The sequence below is a fragment of the Squalius cephalus genome (assembly GCF_949319135.1).
Source record: "Squalius cephalus genome assembly, chromosome: 19".
Lineage (NCBI taxonomy): Eukaryota > Metazoa > Chordata > Actinopteri > Cypriniformes > Leuciscidae > Squalius > Squalius cephalus.
Genome location: NC_137140.1, coordinates 23,692,747 through 23,718,894, shown reverse-complemented (window position 1 = coordinate 23,718,894; position 26,148 = coordinate 23,692,747). Strand labels below are relative to the sequence as shown.

General features: G+C 39.7%; 1 protein-coding gene across 2 annotated transcripts in view; it reads left to right on the top strand.

Annotated features, from left to right (window-relative positions):
- The window catches only part of zeb1b (zinc finger E-box binding homeobox 1b), a 58,986-nt gene extending 33,483 nt beyond the window's left edge, over positions 1-25,503 (top strand). For both annotated transcript variants that reach the window (XM_079852299.1, XM_079852300.1), the window contains exons 2-8: positions 10,475-10,642; positions 16,870-17,025; positions 18,407-18,609; positions 19,000-19,111; positions 19,529-21,222; positions 21,781-21,961; positions 23,148-25,503. In XM_079852299.1, the coding sequence (XP_079708425.1) occupies positions 10,475-10,642; positions 16,870-17,025; positions 18,407-18,609; positions 19,000-19,111; positions 19,529-21,222; positions 21,781-21,961; positions 23,148-23,851 (3,218 nt within the window). In that variant the 3' untranslated portion in view covers positions 23,852-25,503. The remainder of the gene's footprint in view (positions 1-10,474; positions 10,643-16,869; positions 17,026-18,406; positions 18,610-18,999; positions 19,112-19,528; positions 21,223-21,780; positions 21,962-23,147) is intronic.
- Positions 25,504-26,148: the final 645 nt, after the last annotated feature.

The window sequence follows — 26,148 nt, the reverse complement described above, 5'->3', positions numbered from 1 at the left end:
TGAAATGAGACTGCATCATGGCTGGAAACAAACAGCTCGGCCAAACAGTGTCCAGGATCAGAACTTTATCTTTTAAAATATATTTTTTTAACATGATTATGTTGTCTTCATAACAAAATATTCTGTCCTTTTGTCTGACTAAACTTATGTGCTGTCTGGGAAATGCCCTGCATACACACACACATACACACACACACACACACACACACACACACACAGACACACACAGACACACACACAGTCTGACTCAGACACGATTAGTCATTTTAAGAGCATCTGAATATATTTCTCTCTCTCTCTCTCTCTCTCTCTCTCTCTCTCTCTCTCTCTCTCTCTCTGTGTGTATTGGTTTGGATGTGTGCATAAATAAGTGTATCTATGTGTTTTGTTCAGTTTGGTTGAGTTAGTCAGTCAGGCAGACTGTTCAATGTTTCGTCTAGACACCACTGCCTCATTCACTTGTTTTTTTTATTGATTATTTCATAGATTAAAACTTTTTGACAGTGTTTTTGTCCAAGAGAGTGAGCAGACACAATTACATCTCTGGAAAAACCACCAAACAGGGAAACTCGTACACAGAGGAACATTTTATAGCTCAGGAGGTTTATGTGTTCGCACTCGCAGTTATGTTTCATTGAAATATCAACTTAGTTTCAGAGTTTTCTCCCCCTAAAATTCTAATGCTTAAGAGAAATAAAAATTATATAAATACATATATATATTTTTTTAATTTAAGTATTGTGCCTCAGATCATTTGGTTTTGGAAAGAATTGAATGAGAAATGTTTATATTGAAATCTATAGGCCTATAACATTTGGTTGAAAATGTTGGCAAATCAAAGCACAGTAAGAGAAAGACATAAAAGTCCAATTCTCAGGGGAAAAATAAGTTTCCATTAGCTTTCTATTTAATCTCACCGCTAAACAGTAAAGACACTTAAAGCTTATCATTTGTGACTTATTGTGCTTATCTTTAGTAGTGCCCATTTAACCATTATTTAAACCATTTAAAGTCCCCATGAAATCAAAATTGACCCTATTTACTTTGTTAGCGCATATTACTATTCTTGTGGTGAACAATTATTCCGTGCAAGTAAATATAAAAAAAAAATTGTCTTTTACCATGGTAATCTTTAATCAAAATCTGAAAAGTTTCTTCCGGTCTGGAATGGCGTCTTTTTCTGATGATGTAGGTTTGACGGCTTGGTTTGAAAACGCTTAACCACTCCCCTCAAACCGTTAGTCTGCTATGAGCGAGAGATTGAGAGGAGGAGCGCTAAGTAAAACCCTGCCCTCTGTTCAATATTCCGTTTCACTTGGAAATACGTCACAACACTGGAGAAAAGTCGTTTGCAACTTCCGGTTCACGGGGACTTTAAATCACATTTTACCATTTAAATCCATTTCACAGAATTCTTCACACTTTCCCCCCAAAACAAATGCAGAAAATGCCTGTGGATTGATGACTGAAAGAATAAATATATATTTAACGTATATATCTCATCTGTAGCATTTGAGTGGGAGAGAGAGAAATCCCCATTTCCTGTTGACACAGGTGTGTGGTAACGTCTCTGTGTTCTCATACAACAGTTTGGTTCTTTCTTGTGTTAATTTTGGTAGGGTTACCTTGGCGATGGGACTTTCCCACCCTAAACAAAGTGTTTTGTTAGCGTCTAAATCCAGCACGCTGACCATGGGCGGCACTGAACCTCTGTCTGATCTACTTATGAAGACGAGTGTGAGGATAGAGGGAGGCAGATCTGATGGAGGGACGAGTGGGAGGAGAGAGAGAGAGAAGGTTGTGAAAATATACGAAGGAAGGTTTAGGTTAGTGAACCATATCTGCAGGTACAAGACTGACTGACTACCCAGCAGGCACAACAGATGTTTCCTCTTTATATCTACAGACCGGTGAAGCACAAACACACACACGAACAGACACAAAGTCTAGCACTGCACAGACACAGACACAGAGCAGGCTCTGATAATGCACAAGTGCCACAACATACCGCCCATGCTTTCACTAACAGGTAATGCCCTGCCATGAAACTCACACTTACCGGTATAACTTTCTCTCGGACACTAAGTTTAGAGTTTAAATTAGTCCACCACATGTATTATGCCTGTGAATGGAGTCGGTCTTACCTCAAACATAAACATGCTAAAGTAAGAGCTGACGAACTGAAGCTGTGTGGTCTGTTATCATGGTGCAGGTATGACCGCGCTCTCTGACCTTATTTAGAAGAACCCAGTTGCGCTGAGCAAGATTAGCTCAAAATACACTCACATACTCTCATGTGAAGGCCAGACACACCTCATGAATTCTCAAAGTCGCCCTTGCTCAAGCACACACACACTAACATGCGTGTATTCCTCGCTATGCATTCCTTCTCTTAGCACATCAATGTTAACACTTTTATCACTCATATGAACCTGCAGTCAAGCGAAGTGTACATTAGCAATGTGTTTGTGTTTGACATGTACTCTTCTTCGATGAATATAGACAGCCTGCTGCGGCTAATTAGCTTTTTAGCATTGGCCGGATAATGATGCACTTGTGAAGTGACGCTCTTAGCAGGACAAGTGGCGCCACCACCATTCATGACATGTGTGTGCTGACTCCCAGAGGGCAGGAAGTGGGAAGGAAAGAATGGGAAAGCAAGGAGAATGAGATGTAGGAGTGTGAATATTATGTACTTTCAGTTAAGTTGCAATGCATCTGTAGCCTAGGTTGTGCCATGGTGCTCTTGCAGGAAACAGGTTTAAATATATACCACTTTGACTTGATGTTCTTTCCATAGGGATGCACCCTATTGGTAGTCAGCTTGTAGTCAGTATTGGAGATTTAATTTTAGACTCTTGTTTCAACCTGTTTTTGTTTTTTGATGACTTTTTCTGTCTTGAAGTTCTAACTTGAAGGATGGTTTAAGTACGCTGCCCAGTTAAGAGCACATATACCACATAAACATAAGATAGGCTAGACATAAATAGTCTTGTAACTTAGTGTATTTATTATATATTATTTATTTATTATATATTTATAATATATCATATTTATATAAATATGATAAAATATTATTAAAATATTTTCTAAATATCAATTTTTATATTTTAGAGTGCAACTATAATTTGCAACAGTAATATATTTCTGACAAATATCTGACTGACCAAAAAAAAAAAAAAGTATTTTAGCCTGAAACTCCTTGAACTCTACTTTCCACTTTTTTGTTTTTCATTTCAGAAAGCAAACAATTTTTCATATTTTTCCATACTAAATTAAGTAGTTGATCCTTCACATTACTGATTTTAATTTATTTATAGCCAAAATATTAGTAATTTTTCTTACTTTTTTATTTTTAGATATTTTAGAAATTTATCAGGCTGTGACATGAAATTAATTATCAGCTTATTGATCTCAGCCAGAATTTTTATATCGGTGCATCCATATTTTTCCCATCTCTCTTCCTCTCTGACATCAGGAACGGAGACGCACATCACATGAATTCTAAATGCTTTACAAATGGGGCCATGCTGTGTTCCATCTGCTTCTTTTGCCTCGATGACATCTCCTAGGGAACAGGTCGCCCCCTACAGCCCAGAGCAGAGTGTGCAGCCCAAAGCCCAACCTCTGAAAACAGAGAACAGAAACATAATGATACAGGCCGCATGTGGAATCCGAGTCTTTCTCTGGAGTGGGTTTGCACACTCCCCAGACGCACAGAGATGTGTGCGGTGACAGGCTTTTGTTTGATGTAATGGCTCTGTCTTGTTGTGGTTAAAGTGCGAGAGAAAAGAATGCTGGGTGGGGATGTGGTTTGAAGACTGTGACACACTGTGTGTGTATGCCAGTGAAAAAAAAAAGAGTTTGTGTGTAATAAAGGATTGCCATTCAGTCAGAACATGCATGGTCCAGAAGGGTTTACTGCACTTTTCTAGTTCTGCTTTGTTATTTTTCAGTTTTCAAAAAGAAAAACAGAAAAGTGTGTGTTTGTGTATATTGAAGCTTTGGTTTATATATAGGTCAGCGAAGGGTTTGTCTTCATTCCTCCAATGCTGATGTATGGATACATTCTTCACACTATGACAAATCCAGCTATGCGTTGTACAGTTATTAGAGCTGCATTACAAATGTTACAGTTAATGACAGGAACATCCATCAGGATCCATTCACTCAGCAGGTTTGATTTCCCATCATCCTCTACACAGGTACTCGTATTACAAAATGGCTTGTACAGGGCTAACTAGATTTTCGCTATGGGGTTCTTAAAGAGTTCTGAGTGGTTGCTAAGGTGTTGCTATGCGCAGTCGCAGTGAGGTTTCTAAAGTTTTTCAATGTGGATTCTAGGGTGCTCTAGGTGTTTGCTATGGGGTTGCTATGCATTTACTAGTGTGTTTTGGTGGGTGCTAAGATGTTACTATGCAGTTAAGACGTTCCTATGCAGTTGATAGAGTTTACTCAGTGGGTGCTCAGGCATTGCTAGGTGGTTGTGATCCCGATCTGAACTCTGATTTGTGATGCTGTCTGAATAATAATGAAAGCGTGTTCATTCGTTGGCCAGAGGAGAACTGCCCCCCCCCCCCCCCCCCCCCCCCCCCCGACTGAGCCTGGTTTCTCCTAAGGTTTTTTTCTCCATTATGTCACATGATAAAGTTTGGGTTCCTTGCCAATGTTGCCTCTGGCTTGCTTACTTGGGGACACTTAATATTCAACAATATTATTGATCTGACTTTACTGAACTGAAATGAGCTGGACGACGACATAACTGTTTTCTACAGAACTGCTTCATAGATGAAATGAACTAATTTAGTAATGGATGATCTTTACAATGCTGAATCAACACTGAACTGATCCTGGAACAACATTTCAATCAACCAATCAGATTTGAGGGACAAGTTAAAAGTTTATGTCAAGTTTAGGCTAACAACCAGGGTTAGGTGCTTCTACATGGGTGTTATTCACCTATTAGGGGTAGGGAAAGGGTTAGGGCTAAATTTTCAGATAGCAATGTTGTTCCAGGGTCAACTAAATATGTTGATCCAGGGACTTGTCTTGGCAAAATCACAGTGACTGTTCTTGGTGGGTGCTAAGGCGTTCCTAAGGTGCTATGGGGTTGGTAGGATGTTCTAGGTGGTTCCTAAGGCATTGCTATGCAGTTACTAGGGTGTTCTTGGTTGGGGCTCACTGCTCAGGCATTGCAAATGTGTTCTCTGTGGTAGCATGAGGTTGCTAGAGTGTTCTTGGTTGGGTGCTAAAGTGTTGTAAGGGTGTTCTGGGTGGGTTCTAGTGGGTTGCTTTTTGCCCCAAATCAGATCTCAGTACATGAATGGGATTTTTTTCCATCACCCTGTTTTTATGCACATTTTGAAGTATCGCATCAGAAACGATTGATGGAAACACAAAATGAAAAAAAAAATCCCTTAATTCGCAAAAAAAGTGTTTACGCTCGCTTGATGTGGTTTTTGACTTGTGAGAAAAAGAGTTAATGAAAATAATGGGAGATGGAAATGCATTCGTCGAATAAATTCTGATGTAGCAAACATTAAACCCATGTGACTAACCGGCTGTTTCCGCTTATGGTGTTTTATTTACTGTTGGTTACTAGGTTACCAATACCACAGTCATCCGCTCGAAAAACCTAATTTGCTTTTTTTTTTTTTTTCTTCTCCAAACTTTGAAAATATTTGCTTCATGTTTGGGTGGAAACCCAGCTATTGTCTGTCAAATCAAACAAAGTAACAGCACACCTATCCTCATCAAAATGATGATTTGAGGAATAATTTAAGTTCTAGTCTAGTTGCGCACCAAAGTTTAATACTTATAGGTTTGTTTAAATCGCTAAAGCTATGTGAGCAACAGTAACATGCACCACTAATTAGTCTTTGCAGTTGAAAAGCAACAGTGCAGCATGTTCCTGTTGTAATGAAGGTTTTAAAAAAAAAAAAAAGCCGACACAGCGATCTGTCGTTATGGTCCAGCCACTGAGGGAGAGTGTTATGATTGGACATTCCACGCATATCTTCTCTCACCGGGGTTGGAGGAGCGAACTAGAAGCTCTCTCACTCCTGGACGAACAAACGAGTGAAAAAACCCAGCTATCCATTCTTACTGTAGCCTCCTTCTAAAACAAACAGCCATTCTCTCGCCGCAAAGATAGCTTTGGGAAAAAAAACACGTTCATAAGCCCTAAAGGCAACTGTGTTTGCAATGGAAACTCAATTATAGGCCATTAAGGTTGTTTTTTTTTTGTAGAGATCATCCAGCTCGTGTTGTCATATGTTGGTTCGGGCAGAATTACAGGTATACAACAAGTTACTTTCCATACAAAGCTCAGGACTTTGGGAGGTAAACGTGGCTGTTGCTGTGAAGAGGAAAGCATGCTGTAATTTACTGCTCTTGTGCCCCCCTCAAGATCCCTTCATTGGTGATAAATCCCATGAACAGAATCCTGACCAAGGTATCAGTGTGCCCCAGTGATTATTTTCTTACACCACAGGCCACAATGATTAATATGCTCTGCAGAGAGTGTTCCAGGAGAGAGACACTCATGAAAGATTTAACGCAATGTTTGTTCTCTTAGCACATTTGATTCTTACTGGCTAATTCTATGTATCTTCTCAGAGTGGCAAACTATACAAAGGTCAGATAATTTATGTTTTCATTCATGTACCATATCGTTGTTAGATTTTAGAGATCGGTATCAGTTGTTATAGTATAAATACCATCCTAAATGTGGGGTTGGTAAGATTTATATATATATATATATATATATATATATATATATATATATATATATATATATATATATATATATAATATCCCGTTTTTACATTTAGATTACCTTTGCACTCATCTTACACTACCTTAAAGTTAATCTTTAAAACCATTTGAATTTAGTAACACTGTAAAATGTAATCATTTGCAAATATAAAAAATGTATATCCATTTTCATACTGTACATTATGATATTTTGATGCCTAAATTCACTTGTATCATTTAAAATGACAGATTTTTAGATATTAATATTAATAATATTAATCGCTAGATTTGTTCATTTTGAACCAGCAACATGTCTTATTTGTGTAAATCACACCATGCTTGTGCTTGAATAACCTCTACATAGAGATTGAGAGGGCAAGTAGCAGATGAGAATGTTGTAAGTGGCAAAGACTCATGGGAAACCTGCAGCTCACCTTCCTAAATGACAAATCAATAACTCTTGTCTGCCTCAAAGTCTCATCTGTCTTTTATCTGAGCTGAAGTTTAGAAAGTAGAAAGTTCAATTCATTATTTAAAGTCTCTATTTTTGATGTACTGTACTGCTAACAAGCAGTTGACCTCTACCCAGGTGAGTCAGGTTGTGTATGTGTACTCATTTAGGGAACTCTTTAATGGGCATTTATCTGTGTGCCTTGACAGATATCACTGCAGTGCCCTATTAAGTGGTCTCGAACATGTTTGCTTCGGAGAATCACCTGGAGTTCTGGGAATACAGGCTTTATCATGCAGGTAGCCTACAGAGTAGCAGATTGGAGTCCAGTTTTTGCCCAGTCAACATATCACCTCACTAGGTTGATTGTAAAATCCATAGTTGAGGCCTAGCTGGAAAACTGATTGACCTGTAGGAATGTAGACTCATTAGGCTAATGGTTTCATAGGCTGACTTGACATATTCATAGTGCTGTGCATGCCGGCAACACATGCAAAGACCATTGAATGTTTCGGTGGAATGTCAATGTTTGTATTTGGACAAGTGTATGTGATATATTGAGAAATACTGTAGGAAGTACATTTAGCAAGCATTTATATAACTGAGTAATAGTAGAGCCTTGGCCTGGTGGTTAGCGCACATGCTAAAAATACAATGAGCTGTAGTTCAGTATCCCTTTCCATCATCATTTCCTGTTTTTTCCCTATTACAGGGTTTTAAAAAATATGTATATCACCTTGTGAGGAACCTTCTTCCTAAAATATTATGGCAGTTGTATATTTTAATGTGTACAATCCAAATACACTACAAGTTTTGAAAGAAGTCTCTTATGCTCACCAAGGCTGCATTTATTTGATCAAAAATACAGGGGACACTGACCTCTAACCTCTCTACTTAAGGTACAGATGTTGAATGTTTTATGCTGTTTTTTTATTTAGGACAGTTTGTTCTTCCCGTGCCTTCACACCGTTTTAGTTTACAGCTCCAGCATAATGTGAGCTATTCCTTTCTCGGTAAACCGTTTGTTTAGTCACTTTTCCTGTGTGTACCTCCTGAAGGCTGTAATGAAATCTCTCATGTGGAACGGCGGAACAAGGCTCGTGGCTGTTTGTCACGGATCATTCACAGTGAGCTCACACACTCTCTGCTGTCCCTTTACTTCTGTCTTCTGCTGACTAGCCACACCGTTTGCTTCCCTTGGCTGAACAGCCTGATGGGATTGGTAGCATCTCCTTCACAGTACACCGAATTGACTGTTGTGGTGATCCGTGCATCACTCGGATAGGTTTGACAGAACTTGTGGCTAGTGAGCGATGGGACTATCTTTATGATTGTGATTTTTTTTCTTTTCATTTCGCTATAGACAGCAGTTTTCAATCACGGCACATGTCGAGACTCTACTTTCAGGTACATACATAGACATGCCACAGGTCTTTGCTGTGATCCATGACCTTAAAACCAAAGATGGAGTGTGAGATAGAGAGAAAGAAAGAGGTTAAGAGGTTTGTACATGCCCAGAACAGGTGGAGAATGAAAGTACAGGCCAGAGAAATAAAAGAAGATTGAGAGTGTGAGAGGAAGAGAGAGAGAGAGAGAGAGAGAGAGAGTTGGTTAAAGAGTGCAACAAAAAGCACAAAATCAGCTGAATGTAAATGTGCCAGATAAGCCCGGTAGAAGAGATATTGTGTGTGTGTGTGTGTGTGTGTGTGTGTGTGTGTGCGTGTGTGCATGTGTGTGTGCGTGTGTGTGTGTGTGTGTGAGAGAGAGAATCTACGGCCAGCCCCTCTGCTGACTTTGCTCCTCTCAAAGGAAAATTGATTTGGCCAGAGAGAGGTACTTAGATGAGTGGAAAAGAAGAATGACAGAGAGCGAGAACGGCGAGAGAAATGGAGAGAGAGAGAGAGGAGGAGGATGGAGAAGAAGGCTCTTCTACACACCTATTTCTTTCCCTGCAAAAAGTACACACCTGCTGTGCATGGTCAACAATGATTCACATATATTACCTTGATAATTACTCCCAGTCTTTAGTGTCATGTACATTTAATGCGTAAATATCTGTATTGGAAAATTTGCTTTTTTTTACCAATCAAAGAGATAGATCACCCAAAAATTTGTCCATAATTGACTTACCTTCACGTTACTCCAAAGACTTACTTTCTTCTTTGAAATATAAAAGAAGATATCTTGAAGAATGCTTCAAATGTTTGGACCCCATTGACCATGGACACAAATTATTATTTTTTTCCGAAATATCTTCTTTTGTTCCTCAAAAGAAAGACTGACATAAGGGTTAGTAAATGATGACAATTTTCAGAATAACAGTAATACAGATTCCTCAGGTGGCCACAAACTCTTCATCCGAAACACATAGAAGTGCTGGATTTTTCCTGTCACTGTGTGTGAAACTGTCTTTCTTTTAGCTGAATTTATAAATCTGAGCATCTAACCTCCTCTTGATTTATGCTTGCTCCATTAGAGGCCTTGTCCTGCCAGCACTTACCTTTAACGAATGAGAACTTGTTGGGCGAGCTTACCACTCCGTCATCCGCTGTTTTAATAGAATGTCAAATCACACTTAGCCTAGCATGCAAACACATACATTACTAATTAAGGTCGTCTGGCCCGTTACAGAAAATCAATGGTGTTTTAGCTCGATCTCTCTTTCTTTTTTCTGTGCTGCTGAAATGGAGGTCAACCAGTCCCTCCTCTTTGTCAAAAAAGTAAACAGGCATTTAAACGTTACAAAAGGCCTTTTTTTCCGATTGCACACCAATAAAAAAACATGTTTCTTGTGTTGTATGGTAAATGTTCTCACTATTATAGCACCTTGATCGTCATTTCACGTTTGAGATGATATGATTACAGTGTCTGGCCATGTCCACACTGAACCGTTTGGCCACAAATGGTTTTAACACAAGCCATTCTGATTTATTGATTCAATCTCGAGTGATTCTTTGTCTTGTTTCATTGGCTCACTGAAAGACACAGGAACTGCTCCACTACTATTTGGTATTTAATTGAATTATTCCCTTAAGTACACTTCATCTCTCTACATCTCTTCAGTCATCTCTCCCGCTTCAACAATGGGCTTCATCTGAGCTGCTGTGTCTCTCTTTAATATTGTCTGGCTCTATCTTGTAGTCATTTATACCAACAGCGTCTTTCCAAATCTTGAGGGTTTCATCAACCCTTTTGTGGTTTGCAAGCATTTGCAGGCTCCATGTGTTAGCATTCTCTTTAAGTGTTGTGTTTTCTCTGTCTCTGCAGTGAGTAACTACAGTCATGTGCTGGAGGGCCAGTCAGACTCAGATGATGAAGATAAGCTTCACATTGTGGAGGAGGAAGGGAGTCTCCTGGACGGGGCTGACTGTGACAGCGTGGCCCCTGACGATGACCCCAATGGGGCCGCCGACCCGGACGGCAGATGGGATGATGGTAAGCCTGCCTCATTGAGACATATCGTTATCAAGAACTCTCTGTATATTGAGTCTCATTTTGGGTTCATCTGATCCTGATCAGCCAAGTTTCTCAAGGAGTGTTTACATAGGACATGTTCAAAAACAGCTAGATGTAACAGAACGCAGGTGTTTCAAGTGCATATTTTAAAAGTTAGACTATTTTTAAATTGACATGCTGTTTCAAAATGGCAAAGCTTGTGACAGGATGCTCCAAAAACAGTGCTAGACGTGCTAGACGTGATGCAACAGCCAAAGACGTCTGTCTGAATGTATATGGCTGTAGCTGCGGGGCTTTTCCGTGAGGGTTTGCTATGTAAACTGTCTAAAAGCTTACTGTCATCACACAAATTAAAGCATTTATAAAAAATATGATAAATACTGAGAAAATCTAACGGGGGAATAAAATAAAGACTATAGATATGCAAAGACGATTACTTATCTATATGGCAGAATACGTCCCACCTTCTAAATGAAAGAGCCAATCACTTCCCATGTAAACTTGAGACGCTCGCTTTAGGACTGCACATGCACATTGCCTGGTTTAGCCTGAAAAATAAGATTTAAAAAACACTATTTGAACATAAGAAGCAACATTTATGTGACAATTCATGTCAGATTTTGTTGTTGATTTAAAATATGTTATTTAAATGTGAGTTCGGCAATCAGTTTTTGAGATTTCAGTATTCCCCCATTCAAATAGATAGGACTTGGCATTGCAAATATGGCCTCTGAGTGAACAGACTTTCCTTGAAAGTGACTTTGGTAAAATATTCATCTTATTATCACATAAGACTAAAAATTGTTTAAAAGAAATGGGAATTCGTTGGTCAAAGAATGTGGAAACCCTATAGATAAATTAGTTGACTTTACAAATTGACTAGTGAGTTGTTTCGCTAATAGTTAACCGTCATCAGCATCATCACATTCCAGGTTTTATGGTTTATTAAAGAGACATGAACTCTAATCTCTCTTAAGGTGCGGTCACATTTACCGTTGTTCAATTTTCGGAGGCAAAATCCAGTAATTTCAGTAGGAATCCATGCATCTGGAATTTCATGTGAAGGCAAAAGATTTTCCTACACAGATTTGGCAACGGATTTAACTTGCTGCATCAACTAACTGAAAGAAGCTTGGTTTGGTGACTTCTGCCTCGCTATTACTGGCAATGGAACCGCAATCTAAGACTAAAATAATAAAAAAAATCATGGGGAAAACATTAGTCAGAAATTGTGAATATCCTGTAGATAAACTATTTGACTTTTCAAATTGACTAGTCAGTTAACAACAGCTTCCAGTCGGTCATCATCAACATTATTACACTTACACAAACGTTATTTTAAGGGTACGTGAACTGTAATCTCCTTTAGAGACAAAATTCAAAACCATTCTTTTGTTGCCTTTCAAGCACAGGTATTTTCTTCAGAAAATGTAGACCTAGTTTTTATTGTGATGCTGAAATCTTGGCTCTATCTAGATAATGATCTATCTTGATAGAGGGTGACTGGGATACAATAGAGCTCTTTTCTCTTTTTACGAAAGGCATTTCTCCTGTTCTTGGGTTAATATGTATTGCCTGCAGTGTGGGGATTGTTTATGCTGGAAAAGGTGAACACAAAGTCTGTAGTGTGTGAGCTACCAGCATGCTATTGTGCATTAAGTTTAGTGTTGCGGGACGCAGGCATCATGGCAGGTAATATACCGCTGCTATAACCACAGCAACTGCTTGCACAGCAGCCTCGCATTCAGTTTTTTTCATTCAGTACATTTTCTCTCCACTCTGTATTTGTAGGTTTGCTCCAGAAATTCATAGTTCTCTGTCATTTTAATTTCTGCCAGTATCCATTCATTCATTCATTCCTCTCTCCCGGCTTCTCTGTCAGTTCTCTGCAGGATGAAGCTTCAGTGAAGGAGAAAGTCATTGTTTTTGGCAGAGCTCTCCAAACATTAAACACTTCACAGAAACCTGAGTTAAGAGAAAGGGACTACACTCTCGCTCTCTCTCTCTCTCTCTCTTGAATGTTTCTTTTTACCTCCATACCACCTTCATCTCTTTGTAGTCTTTCTTTGTCCGTCTGTTGCTTCTTTGTTGTATGTAAAGTGTTCTTTCAATAAAGTGTTGTTGTAAGTCTCTAATGTTTTCCCAGAATTCTTTGCGTGTTCTTCCTTTTAACATGTTACAGCACAGGATCCAAGCACCTGTTGCACCTTTTCTCCTTCATTTCATAGCTTTAGCCTCTCCATTGCCAATAGCTCAGCTGCAGAAAGAGGCCCAGATATACGAGCCATTAGGAAGCGTGTCACATCGAGAAATTGGTCTGCCGAGATGTAATGTGCATTGTTCTCTTTTCTCAGATGTCGTGTTTGAGTTATATACACTTCTCTGCCTAAGCTTCCCATCATTCATAGAGCTCCGGGCTATAAAACAGCCACTAGCCATAATGGTTCAGGACTATCAGTCCAACTCTCACTCTCCATTCCAGGCTATCCCACACCTTTCATTATTTTCTTTTTTCTTTCTTTTTTATCTTGGCAGCGATCTCTATTTTAGAGTACCACCTAGTTTAGAGACAGTACGGCAGACTCTCTGTGGTCTCTCTGTCTGTGTTTGTTTTAAGGCTGCAATTCTTGTGCGCCCCTCTACCTCAACCTCCGCTTTTACTTTCCCTCCGTCCGTGCTATACTTCTCTGCACTTCATTCTTCACGATCAGATGACTGGCCGCTCGCTCACTGTCAGCTCTCATGTTCTCTGAGATGAAAAGGCTCCCCTCGCAGTCATTTATGGGGAAATACTCTGTAAACCAATACATGATTACTATCGCATGGATAGTGACGCTGCATATCCAATTTTATATGTCATACCGCTATATTATTTAACCACACATTTTTTGAACAGGCATTAGGAATCAGCCATTTACGTAATGTGGTGTGCATAGGCACCTAGCATAATGGAACAAGGAACATGGTGGATGGGCTTACCTCATTTTTGACTAGGTTTTAAAGTGCCTGAGCATATGGTGATGGAGTAATTGGTCACTGGGGAATGTGCTGTAAGTGCCTTACTCATAATGGAAATCCCACCAGAACTTTAATCAGGAAAAGTGAAGCTGGTGAATTCTGGGAAATGTAGTGCTTGCTGCTCGTCTGCGCTGAGAGGCACACAATAAGAATCAGAATCACAGATGAATCTGGTGTCCTGTTCATGTTATATATATATGACCCTGGACCACAAAACCAGTCACATGGGTCAAGTTTTTAGATTTATACACCCCATGAAAGCTGAATAAATAAGCTTTCCATTGATGTATGGTTTGTTATGATATGATTTTGATATATTGATATATGATATTTGGCAGAGATACAACTATTTGAAAATCTGAGGGTGCAAAAAAATCAAAACATTGAGAAAATCGCCTTTAAAGTTGTTCATTTATGTTCACAATTGCGCTGCATTCACTCACAAAAATACATGTTTTGTATATTTACGGTAGGAAATTTACTAAATATCTTCATGGAACATGATCTTAGCCTAATGATTATTGGCATAAAAGAAAAATCAATAATTCAATAATTTAAATTTAAACTGTCCTCAAACTTTTGAATTGTCTCTATATACATATATATCAAGGCAAATAGATCAGAATTATTCAGTATTATCATTATTTTGTAATATATAATATTCATTGTTCCAATTCTGAGTCATTTTGATCTCTTTGCCCTTATAATTAATCAATGTAGCCTACAATTCATAACCTCCACCTATTTACTTCTGATGGACATTCCAGGTTAGAGTGTATTATGTGCATCAGTTTAGGAGTGTTGTCTGTTCAAAGCAGTATCTGATACAGGCTTCATTAAAAGGGTCATGTGAACAACCTCACAGAAAAATCAGATTTGAGCAGAAAATCAGATTTGGTTCACATTCAGCTGCGGTGAGAACCAACCGTAACTGTTTAGTGGGTTTTATGGATATTGGAACTATGTTCACACAGTACCTCACAAGATTTTATGCACAATTTTCTTTAGTTTCTCAGGTTAACCGTCCCAAGTTAAAGTAAATCTATGAACTGGGTGAGCTTTGACACTCATGTGACTAGTGCATCATTCTCAAATCAAACCAAGCCCATCACAGAGCACTCATGCACTTTATCTGACCTTCAACCTTAATGTGTTTCACAAGGTCAGGATGTCAATATATAATCATAAGTGCATGTATTGTACTGTACGTGTGTTAGCTACTTCACTGAGCTTAGACTACAGCACATATCTTTTCTGTTTTAGCTTGTTGTACAATCACAAGATAATCTCTGCCTGCCTTTGTGAACAGTTTATTATTGTATGACCTGAGGGGATATTGTCCCTCACAAGATGTCACAGGACTTTTATTAATGTGGTGTAATAAAGTGATAACCTAGATTGTGAATGTTTCTTGGAAATTGTGTAATGTGAAAGATCTGAGTGCAGAATGAGGAAGGACACTCGTCCAGCCTCACTAACATTCATGTCTATCTCTGGCCCACTTATAATGTGAGATTGTCACAGCTACAGTAGTGTTGTGATGTCATGACAACAGCATGCTGTAATGGCTGGCAAAGCTTGGAGCAAGAGCTCTTGTAATCATCTGTTTTTTTACTAGCAGAACATCTCACACCCAGATTTCAACACGATTTAAACCTCTCAGGAACGTTTGGGAGGGACCTACTGAAACATTTGCCATTGAAATCACTTGAGATCATGATAGAGTTTATCTTTTTCAGTGTGTTCATGGGTTTTTCTGTCTGCAAATGTCAAGAGCATAGTTTAAATGAATATGCAGATGAATCTACAACATTTGCGTAGTGTTCTGTTACTCTTCTATTCTAGTGCCTACTTACATGATGATGGGCAGTGTTACTCAGCAAAATTACTGACAAATATGTTAGTCAGGGTGTGATTTTATCAACGATAACAAAGATGAGACGAAAATAACAAAAATATTATGAGAGAATAATAACACTGCAAGATATTAACAATTTAAAATGTTTTTAGATTTATTTATAGATTTACAAATGTTGGATACATGCAATAAATTAATAAATGTTTCTACTTCTGTAGATTAACGTAAACTAAAGTCATGCCATTTCAGTCAGAGTAAAATGAAATAAAAAGAATAATTAATTATATTTATAATTAAAAAATATATTATTATTAAAATAATATTAACAATTAAAAATAAATTATTATATGAACTGATAATAATAATAAATATTGTCAATTTAATATACATTTATATTATAATAAATAACTGTAAAATAAAAAAATAATGACAGGATATGTCTTCTTTGTATAGAACCAAGGACGTCCTTCTATACCGTGGTGAGAAAATCCTACTTGTCAGACAAATAAACAGTGTCTGTGTGAATCAGCGTCCTTTATGGAGACATCACTGCTGACAAGGGTAGAGTGCACTACAGAAAGAGCTGCTGAAAAACAGAGTGAGAACAAGCAAAAGAACACTGACATAAACAAAAAAAAAAAGCTTTCTTCATTTAGTTTTTCTCCCTCACATATTGCAGGATCTCTTAAATCGTTCCGACACACAAATGCACAAATGTCCTCAGGTGTTTCCGAATGTTGTTTTGACTCGCTAGCAAATGCCATTAGTTGTAATTGCTGACATTGCGGACTCATTTTCAGTATACGCATGAGAGAGCGCATAGCTAAGGCACAGAACAGTGTGCCGCCCGGGGGCTCAGTTTCTCCCGAAGCCTTCGCTTGTTCATTTGCAATCGTTAGTTGAACCAATCTTTCGTTTGTGAGCAAAAGAGAATGAGAGTACATTTCTCAAATTAAAGAAGCTCATTTAATGGGGACGTTGAGCTCAGATTGTGCATTAAGCCCGAAATTGAATTAGCTGCACCAGAGTCATTACTTTTTCATTTGCTTTTAATAGGTAAATGTGCATTCGAGGACTAATATGTGTTTTTGTGGGTGTACATACCCACGTACATGAATCTATGTATCTAAAGCTCATATCCACTCAAACTCCACTAAGTATTTAGCTAATGTACTGTTTAATAGTGAGTCACCACTAAGTATTTTGGCTGTTGCTCTGATTCAAATTATTCATCCTTCATATTTTTATCGTGCACTGGGCCATATCATACAAGTGTTTACTCTGTCCACAGACACAGCAGTGAGTAAGTGTGTATTTGCATGTGTTGCAGTGAAAGAGGAGTGCGTGTCAGACGAGGATGAGAGGAGCAGAGATGCTTTGGTTGAGGAGATGCTCCAGCAAGGAGACACGGCCGTCATCTACCCCGAGGCTCCAGACGACGAACCGCGTCAGGGCACACCAGAAACCAGTGGACATGATGAAAATGGTAGACATACACGCATCACGCACATTGTAAATATCACTCATGATGAACACAAATACAGATGCAGGAGCAAGTGTGTGAAATTCAAGTAATATGAACTTAGATTTGCCATTTTGGTTTGTGAGATGTTTTTAAAGCATGTGTGACAGCAGAGATTGCTTCTTGTGAATAGCAAATCTCTTTTTACTTATGTTTAATCAATCTATTTTTGTTGATCTATTTTTGTTCCATCAAATTGTATAGCCAATTTATGCAGGAGCCTGTTAAACCTGAGGGTTCACACATACGTTTTCCTTAAACTGTTTAGTACATGTCTTTCAAATCTCATACATGGAGACAGACACAATAGCCACACTTCTCATTGACCATAGACCACTAATGAGTCTGAAATGATTTTTGTTACACCTGCAACACCTGTGCAAATCTCCCATACCTGAGCAACTTTCTCACGTCCCTGTTGCTGTGTTTGTGTGTGAGAGAACGTTTCACCTGACCGGAGGGAGAAGTTTAATAGGTTACCTGTTAACAGGTAATATGTTACCTGTGTGAGAGCTAGACAGGAACCCGTCCAGGTGTTTTCTGCTCATTTTTCCATTTGACATTTGATTATTTTGACCAAGATATGTTAATGATGGTTAAAACTATAAAAATCTTTCCTTAAATTTAGAAATTTGGTTTGAGAAATATAAAGACAGTGGTGTATCCGAATTTGAATGCAGCATAATGGCATTGCAATTAAACAAATTAATGTCTTAATAAATTATACTATATTAGTTTAATTTACCAGAGTGCCCTGCACTCAAGTGACAAAGATTTGGAATCCGTGGCTTTATTATTTTGTTAAAATGTAACAGGCTTCACCAGCATATTGTTCCTTTTTTTTATGGAATCCATTGTTCATCCATGTAATTATTTGCTTACCTAGCTGCCAATCCTTGTTCTTTTCATTTTGGCTGCTGTTCTTTAACTCTTCATGCTGGAGATATTTCAGAATGGGAAGTGTCACACATTAAAGATCTTCCCTAACTCTCATATGCTCATTCGTCAGTGCATTGATCCATGTCTATACACACACACTGCACAGATAAATGATCTATGCCAGAAATCCATGCAACTGGATTCCTTTCTATTACATCAGTTTACTTGCACACCTCTTCAGACATATTTGAACAACGTAGTAAATAATTGTATGCAAATTTCCAGATATTTGCAACTACTGATAGAGAACATATTTTTCCCCCATGTTTCAAATGTATAATTTTGAAGAAACAAAAAGAAGAAAAAGATAAAAGAGGGAGGCATAGAAAATTACGATAAATACACACATGAACTTTACTCATTTGTAATATATTCTCTTTTCTCTCTCTCTCTCTCTCACTTTCAGGCACGCCAGACTCATTTTCTCAGCTTCTCACCTGTCCGTATTGCTCTCGAGGCTACAAGCGTTACACTTCACTGAAGGAGCACATTAAATACAGACACGAGAAGAGCGAGGACAACTTCAGCTGCTCTCTCTGTAGCTACACCTTTGCCTACCGAACACAGCTGGACAGACACATGACCGCACACAAAGCTGGCCGAGAACAGGTATTCTGTCCTTAATCTTTAATGTTTGTGAGCAATGTGATTTAATGGCATCTTTTGGTTAACTGTGTTAAATCTAAAGTGTTCAAAGTGGTTTCTGGGGCTGTTACAATTTTAGACTATTGTGTATTGTTGTGAAAGCCAAAGATTGAAATCCAGACTGAAAATGGTTGGATTTAACACATGGGTAACTCACAAGGCTTATATCACTCATGCGAGACCTATAGAAAAGTACTAAAAGCTGTAAAATGTAATAATTAATGTTGTCATTAAGCAATTCAAGCATATATTTCATATAGAGGCATGCTTTTCATGAGATTTTACACTTACAGATAAATGTATTTTGCAGTATTGTTCACCCAAGTATAACGCATTCTCTCTTACATTCTTTAGCGGCATGTTACTCAGTCAGGTGGAGGAGGGAATCGAAAGTTTAAATGCACTGAATGTGGCAAAGCCTTCAAGTACAAACACCACCTGAAAGAACACCTGCGCATCCACAGTGGTGAGGGCTGCCTAAAATCTGCTAGAGTAATTTGTGTGTGTGTTTGCAAGCATGCATATGTGTGTGCAATCATTCACATCTTTGTACAAATTTGTAGGGCAATTCAGCATTCAAGTACTTCAAAGAACTTTCAGTACTTACTGTCAAAGAGAGTTTGTCCTTTAAACATTGCGCACTGTTTTTATAGCCTTTACTGTTTGAACAAAAAAAAGCTTTTTCTGAGTTGTAATAGTTTATTTTTAGGACCACCATTGAGGTGACTTTTTTATTGTACTTGAATAGATTTCCCCTCCATTCTTTCGATCATCACAAATCTGAAACATACAATGGTGTCCTTAAAAGTAAAAGCAAGAGTTGAAGACCTTGTTATATGTGAAGTGTCACTTGTTTAATTTCTTTATTATGTGTGTTTTGTAGGAGAAAAGCCTTATGAATGCTCCAACTGCAAGAAGCGTTTCTCTCATTCCGGCTCCTACAGTTCCCACATCAGCAGTAAGAAGTGCATCAGCCTCATCTCAGTAAACGGGCGGCCACGACCTTCTCCCGCCACCGGGGCTGCCAAGACCCCGCAGTGCTCTTCCCCATCCCTGCCAACCTCTTCCCCTACAGCACGTGTCCAAGTCAGAGACAAACTGGACAACAGCAAACCCCTTCAGGAGCAGCTTCCCTTGACGCAGATCAAATCTGAGCCACTGGACTACGAGTACAAGCCTGTGGTGGTGGCCCCATCTGCTAGAGGAGTAAATGGCATGTTCCAGGGTGGGGCGGCAGCCCCTCTCCAGGGTGCCGTACAGGCTGTTGTGCTCCCAACAGTGGGTCTGGTATCCCCAATCAGCATCAACCTGGGGGACTTACAGAATGTGCTGAAGGTGGCAGTGGATGGCAACGTCATCAGGCAAGTGCTGGAAAGCACGCAAGCTAAAGGGCAGCAAGCAGGGACAGGAATCATTGGAGCAGGAGGGTTGGGAATTGCCCAAGCATCCCAGCAAGTCATCCAGGCCATTAGTCTTCCCATCTTGGATCAGGATGGCAATGCTAAGATTATCATCAACTACAGTCTAGACCCGTCACAGGCCCAAGCACTCCTTCAAAGTCCGAAGAAGGAACATTTGGGGTTGAACACGGAGGTCTGCAAGGCTCAGAAGCTGCCAGAAGACCTGACTGTGAAGACAAATAGGGACAAAACCACCATCACTGTGGATGAAAAGAGTATGTTACACAATGACACAACACTTAAGCACTGTGGTAAAGATGGACATAGGGTAAACGGGAAAAATCTTGATGGGAAGATGGACTTGGAGGAAGGACTGTGTCCTGGTCAGCCTCCTCTGAAGAATCTTCTCTCCTTGCTTAAGGCTTACTTTGCCTTAAACAATGAGCCCACCAAGGAGGAGCTGGCAAAGATATCCGAGTCTGTCAGTCTTCCAGCAGAGGTGGTAAAGAAGTGGTTTGAGAAGATGCAGCTGGGACAGATCTCCATAGACCCCACCTCACCCCTGGCTGAAGACGAGCAGACCACCCCTGGGGATTTGGATGGGACTAGAGGTGGATCACCCAGAACAGAGCCGGATGATCAAATGAACTCAGAGGAGCAAGGGGAGAGGGAATGCAGTAGTCCAGTTGAGGGCATAGCAGCTGGGGTGAATGGGATCGAGAGTGTCCCTACATCCCCTTCACCACTAAACCTATCGGCCGATGGTCCTGTCCCAGCCAGGACTCTTGAGGAAGGCGAAGGACCTCTCGATCTGTCGCTACCAAAATCCGCTGCTACAGCTCCTGTGGCTAGCGGTCACGTTAACACTGTTTACTCGGCTCAAGAGGAGCCGCTGAATTTGACTTGCACAAAGAAGGAACTGCTCAGCAATGCAAGCACCAATGCTGCCATATTTGCCAGCCAATCAAGTGCCAATCCCATAAACATTGTGACCACTCAACTGCCCACCCTAGTGGCTATCACTGACCAGGGACAAGCACAATGTCTACGTGCACTTGCCACCACTAAACAGACCATCTTGATCCCGCAGCTGACTTACAGTTACACCACTACATCCTCCAGCCCAGCAGGGGCCGACACACCACAGAAGAACGTTATACACGTCAATGGCATTAAGGTGAGGACCCCACATTCACTGCATGTTAGCTTAAGGGTCCACAACGGTAGCTCTAAACCAGGGATGGGGAACGTCAGTCCTGGAGGGCCACTGTCCTGCAGAGTTTAGTTCCAACCCAAAACAAACACACCTGAACAAGCTAAACCAGGGTTCACCAATCTCGGTCCTGGAGGGCCGCTGTCCTGCAGAGTTTAGCTCCAACCCCAATTAAACACACCTGAACCAGCTAATCAAGGTCTCACTAGGCATACTAGAAACTTTCAAACAGGTGTGTTGGAGCTGGTTGGAGCTAAACTCTGCAGGACAGCGGCCCTCCAGGACCGAGATTGGTGAACCCTGAGCTAAACAATGTCTTCAGGATCACTAAGGCTACAGGCAGGTGAGTTTTTTTTTTTCAGGGTTGGAGCTAAACTCTGCAGGATAGTGGGCCCTTCAGGACTGACGTTCCCTATCTCTGCTCTAAACTAACATTCAAGTGTATATACATAAATGTGCCCACAAATGTATCCTTGGTTATATTATTTCAAATACAATGATCTGCTTTTTCTCTTGATGTAGGAGGAGAAACAGGAGATGGGGTCAGAGGTCACCTCAACATTGGAAGAACAGACAGACTCAGACTCAGGGCCGACGAGGAAGAAGATGAAAAGGACAGAGAGTGGGCTGTACGCCTGTGACCTCTGTGACAAAATCTTCCAGAAGAGCAGCTCATTGCTCCGCCATAAATACGAACACACAGGTAGGATTCTCACACACCTATATCACCAAGGAGAAAAGTAGACATTAAGAAAGCAGTTGTTCCTTCATACACAAATGGTTGGGCATTCATAGAAATATGATTTGAAGTGATATTGAAGGGGAAATTATTACAGAATACGTTGTATTGCAGTAATTTTACCTATTACACTGGGAGCAGAACTGAATTTTAAGTTCCAACCACTGTTAAATTACACGTGCTGGAGGGTGCGGTGACTTATTTTCCCTCATACACTGGCCAAATACATTACCTTCTCACACCGAACCCAGGCTGTTACATCAGTTCTCTGTTTGTAATTTACACTCCTCCTCCCTCTTTTGCTCTAAAAACATGAGAAGTTAGCAAAGCCAAGAGCAGGTCACCTCTCACTGTTAAGATACCTGGCCAAAAAGCGAGCAGCACTCATCCAAATGACATCACAGCGCCTTGAACCACAAGTTATGCTGACTTTTTTCTCTGAAGCCACAGTTTATAAACTTCCAGGCCTTGGTGGAACTGGCCTGTCTTGTGCACCACAGCTTGTTTTGATTCATTGTTTGGTCTTATTGTCCATGGCTACATAACAACATGTAATGCAATTCTTAATGCCTTAAAGATCCAGGGTTGAAGGCTGGGTGTGGGTGGATTTTCTAGTGCTACATGTGGAGATTACAAGATTTTTTTTTCCCGGCTGGGACCCTTTATAAGTTGAACTGTGTGACAGTGGTTTTTAAAGCATGCATATAATTGATGAAAATGAGTCAGTTTAATATGTTGTACTGTTGCATAACAGTGTCAATCAGCTAAAAAACAATTATTATACATTTCCAATGTACATGACATGATTTTTAACACCTTAAAGGTGCGTTTACATTTGCCCAATGCTACACTTACACAGAAATCACTTTGAAACGAGCAGTGTTCCATTGGTCATCACAGTGCATTTGCCAACTTGAACATTTCGCCCTATTGAAATTATGGGATTTCTCCTACAAAATTTGCAGAGCAACGGTAAATGTGATTGTACCTCAAGAAATAGATTAACAGAATATGGAATGGACAGTACTTCCATCCCTTATAAGTCTATAATAATCTCAGAAATGATTGTATTTCACCATGTATATTCTGGTAACAGGATAAGTACTCCAAGATGAATACTAATAGAGTGCAACTTCTTCATCTCCTGCAGGAAAGAGGCCTCATGAATGTGGGATCTGCAGCAAGGCCTTCAAACACAAACACCACCTAATAGAGCACATGCGCCTGCACTCCGGAGAAAAGCCGTACCAGTGTGACAAGTGCGGCAAACGCTTCTCCCACTCCGGCTCCTACTCGCAACACATGAACCACAGATACTCCTACTGTAAGAAAGAGGCTCAAGGTCAAGGGCTAGGCCAAGGAGTCGAGGAAGAGGACAACCCCGGCGAGGAGCAGCCTCCGACGGGAAGCGCGGCGGCCTCACCCCCTTCCCACCTGGACTCGGACGAGCGGGGGAGTAGTACCAGAGAGGATGAGAGTGAGGAGGAGGATGAGATAGGCTCTGGGAGCTTAGTGGATGAGGATGAGATTCAGGTGGTCAAGATTGGAGAAGAGGGAGATGAAGACGACCAGGGAGCAGATGAAGACCAGGAAGGGGAGGGAGAGAGGATGGAGGAGGCGGAACAAGAAGAAGGTGAGAGCGAGGAAAATGACGGACAGATGCTGCAAGTTGTAGTGATGCAGGATGAATGTGAAGAGGAAGAAAATGGGGAAGAGGAGCGAACGGCGGAGGAAGCCCCTGAACACATGAAGGACACGACAGAAAGAGACGAGGAAAGAGAGAACCCGGAGGACAATGAGAAAAACAGTGAAAATGAAGAAAACACAGCCGCTACGAATGGAAGCGTGAAATGAAGAGAACTGTTTTTAAGACCCTTATTCTTTATGAAGTTGTTTTACAAAATTACTAATTTGAAGGAACAAAAAAGACGTTTTCTCTTTGCAGATGTTTCTCTCTCTTCCTGAGAACTGACTGTGTTAAGACGAGAATGAGGCGAGGAAGAGAGCGTGACTGCTCTCACGCTGCATTTAAACCCACTACTGTGTATAAACCCCCAGGTGTGCCTGATAAATACGAAATAGTTACTTTTTCCACATAAAGACGATTTTCAGTGTTTGAGTATGGTTTGTATAAATGCAAAGTTTAACGAAAAAACGAACAAAAACAAAAAAGAAAATGATGCATATACGGACTGAAAGCTATACACGTTTTGGCTAATAATGTTTTATTACTAAAACGCCTTGGGTCAATTTCTTTTATCAGTATTACTAATTTTTGTCACTCTCGGTTTACCCTGAAAAGCTGTACAGTCGGGAGAGAGAGATTTCTATACGTTTTTATTGCCAATGAACAAAACTCAGTATTTTCTTGCATTTGAAGGAAAAAGTATCCTGTGCACTACCATATTCCCAGTTTACCTATGGAACACCTATGTGGGCCTTGTGTTGTTTAATGTCTACCTTCCAGTATTAGCGCCCCAGACGTTATTCCCTAAGCCACGCTAGTGCTCGCTAGCACATCATTTGTCTGTCGTCTCATTTCAAGAAGGACACTGAGCCTTAAATGTCAAAAAAGATTGATGTGGTTATGGTGGGAGGGCTTTAATGAATTCCAAAAAAAAAAAGCCAAGACATCAAAGAAAAACCTTAGTAATCCCGGACAGCTGGTTTTAGACGTAGTCTTCATCATGTTTCAGGTGATCGCCATAAGTCCCTACCCATCATCCACCCTTATGCAAAAACATGCATGTTGGAAGTGCCATTGAACAGTGCTGTGCCGTTGCTGTGACGCCTCCGCTAAGCAGCACACTCGCGTGGGGCTCATGCTGTCTTCGTTTTTAGTAGCAAAATTTTGGACCCCTGCACCTAAACCACTAGTCCTGACTAAAGGACAAGACTGCCTCTTTTTTTCTTTTTTTTTTTGATCAATCCAGTATAAAGACTACATTGCATCAAGAATTCAGGAAAGACGATTGATGAGCAAAACGGAGTAAAAAAAAAAAAAAAGAATCTCTTTTTTCAGCCTTGAAGTATTTTCCCCGTTTGGTGCACTTGTTTCTCTTGTTATCTTTAGCAGCACGACACTTTTTCTTCAGGTAACAAATGTAGGCAGATATGATCAATGAAGAATTCACTTTTAGTGTTTTTCGTTTTTGTTTTTTTTCGTCAGCCTTTTTACCTGTCAGTATTAATTTTTTGTCTTGTTTGTATTGAAGTTTTTTTGTTGTTTGTTTCAGTGAACATTGTGTAATTTTTTTTTCGTTTGTTTTGTTTTGTTTTCAGTTAAGGCAGTATTACCCCTCCCATCCCTCACCAGTATAACTTTACATTTTTAGTTTTAGAGACCTTTTATATTTATGTGTCTTATTTTTGTATTTTCTTTATGGTTATTTATTACACAATGTAGTGTACAATACTGTAGTTTGTATTAATACAATAATATATTTTAGTATGAAGAATAATTTCGAAGATAAATGAATACAAAGCTGGGGGAGAAACTCTAGCATTTCAAAGTGTTTTAAAACAGAAAAGTATTATTTTCAAATTTTCAAAATGCATTGTTTGAAGAAGAAAAAAACACCCCTAAAAGTATATCAGAACTGTTACCTTTTACACGTCACTTTCATGTTACTGTCTCTTACCCCACTATACTTTGAAGCTACTGAACGTCTGAAAACTAATTGTATGCTATACACGCATGAGTCTTTGCTGTTGTATCGAAAGATTGTCCTTCACCATGAAACTGTGCTGCCCTTTTAATGAAGCCAAAACATCATCAATGTGTTGTTTTTTTATTATTATTTTCGGTTGTGCCAATTTGTAACTCTCTTTGTCTACATCAAGGCAACAAAGTCTTTTATATGTCCCTGTTTTAACCTTTTTAGTGGTAGCTTTTTGTTTGATTGTTTTATTTTGTTTTTTAATGACTCCCCATCTCACAATAAAATACTTCAAGAATTCAACATTTACAGCTTTTCTAGAATATTTCCATTACGAGAGATGTAAATCTTCATTAGTTAGAAGAGTTATAGGCGTATACACTGCAAAAGATGAGGTGATTTTTATGATGGAAATACAGAGACATTCACTGTGAATAAAATCCTCTATAGCACCAACAAAAATCATTGATTGGGATCAGGTTGCCATGCGGG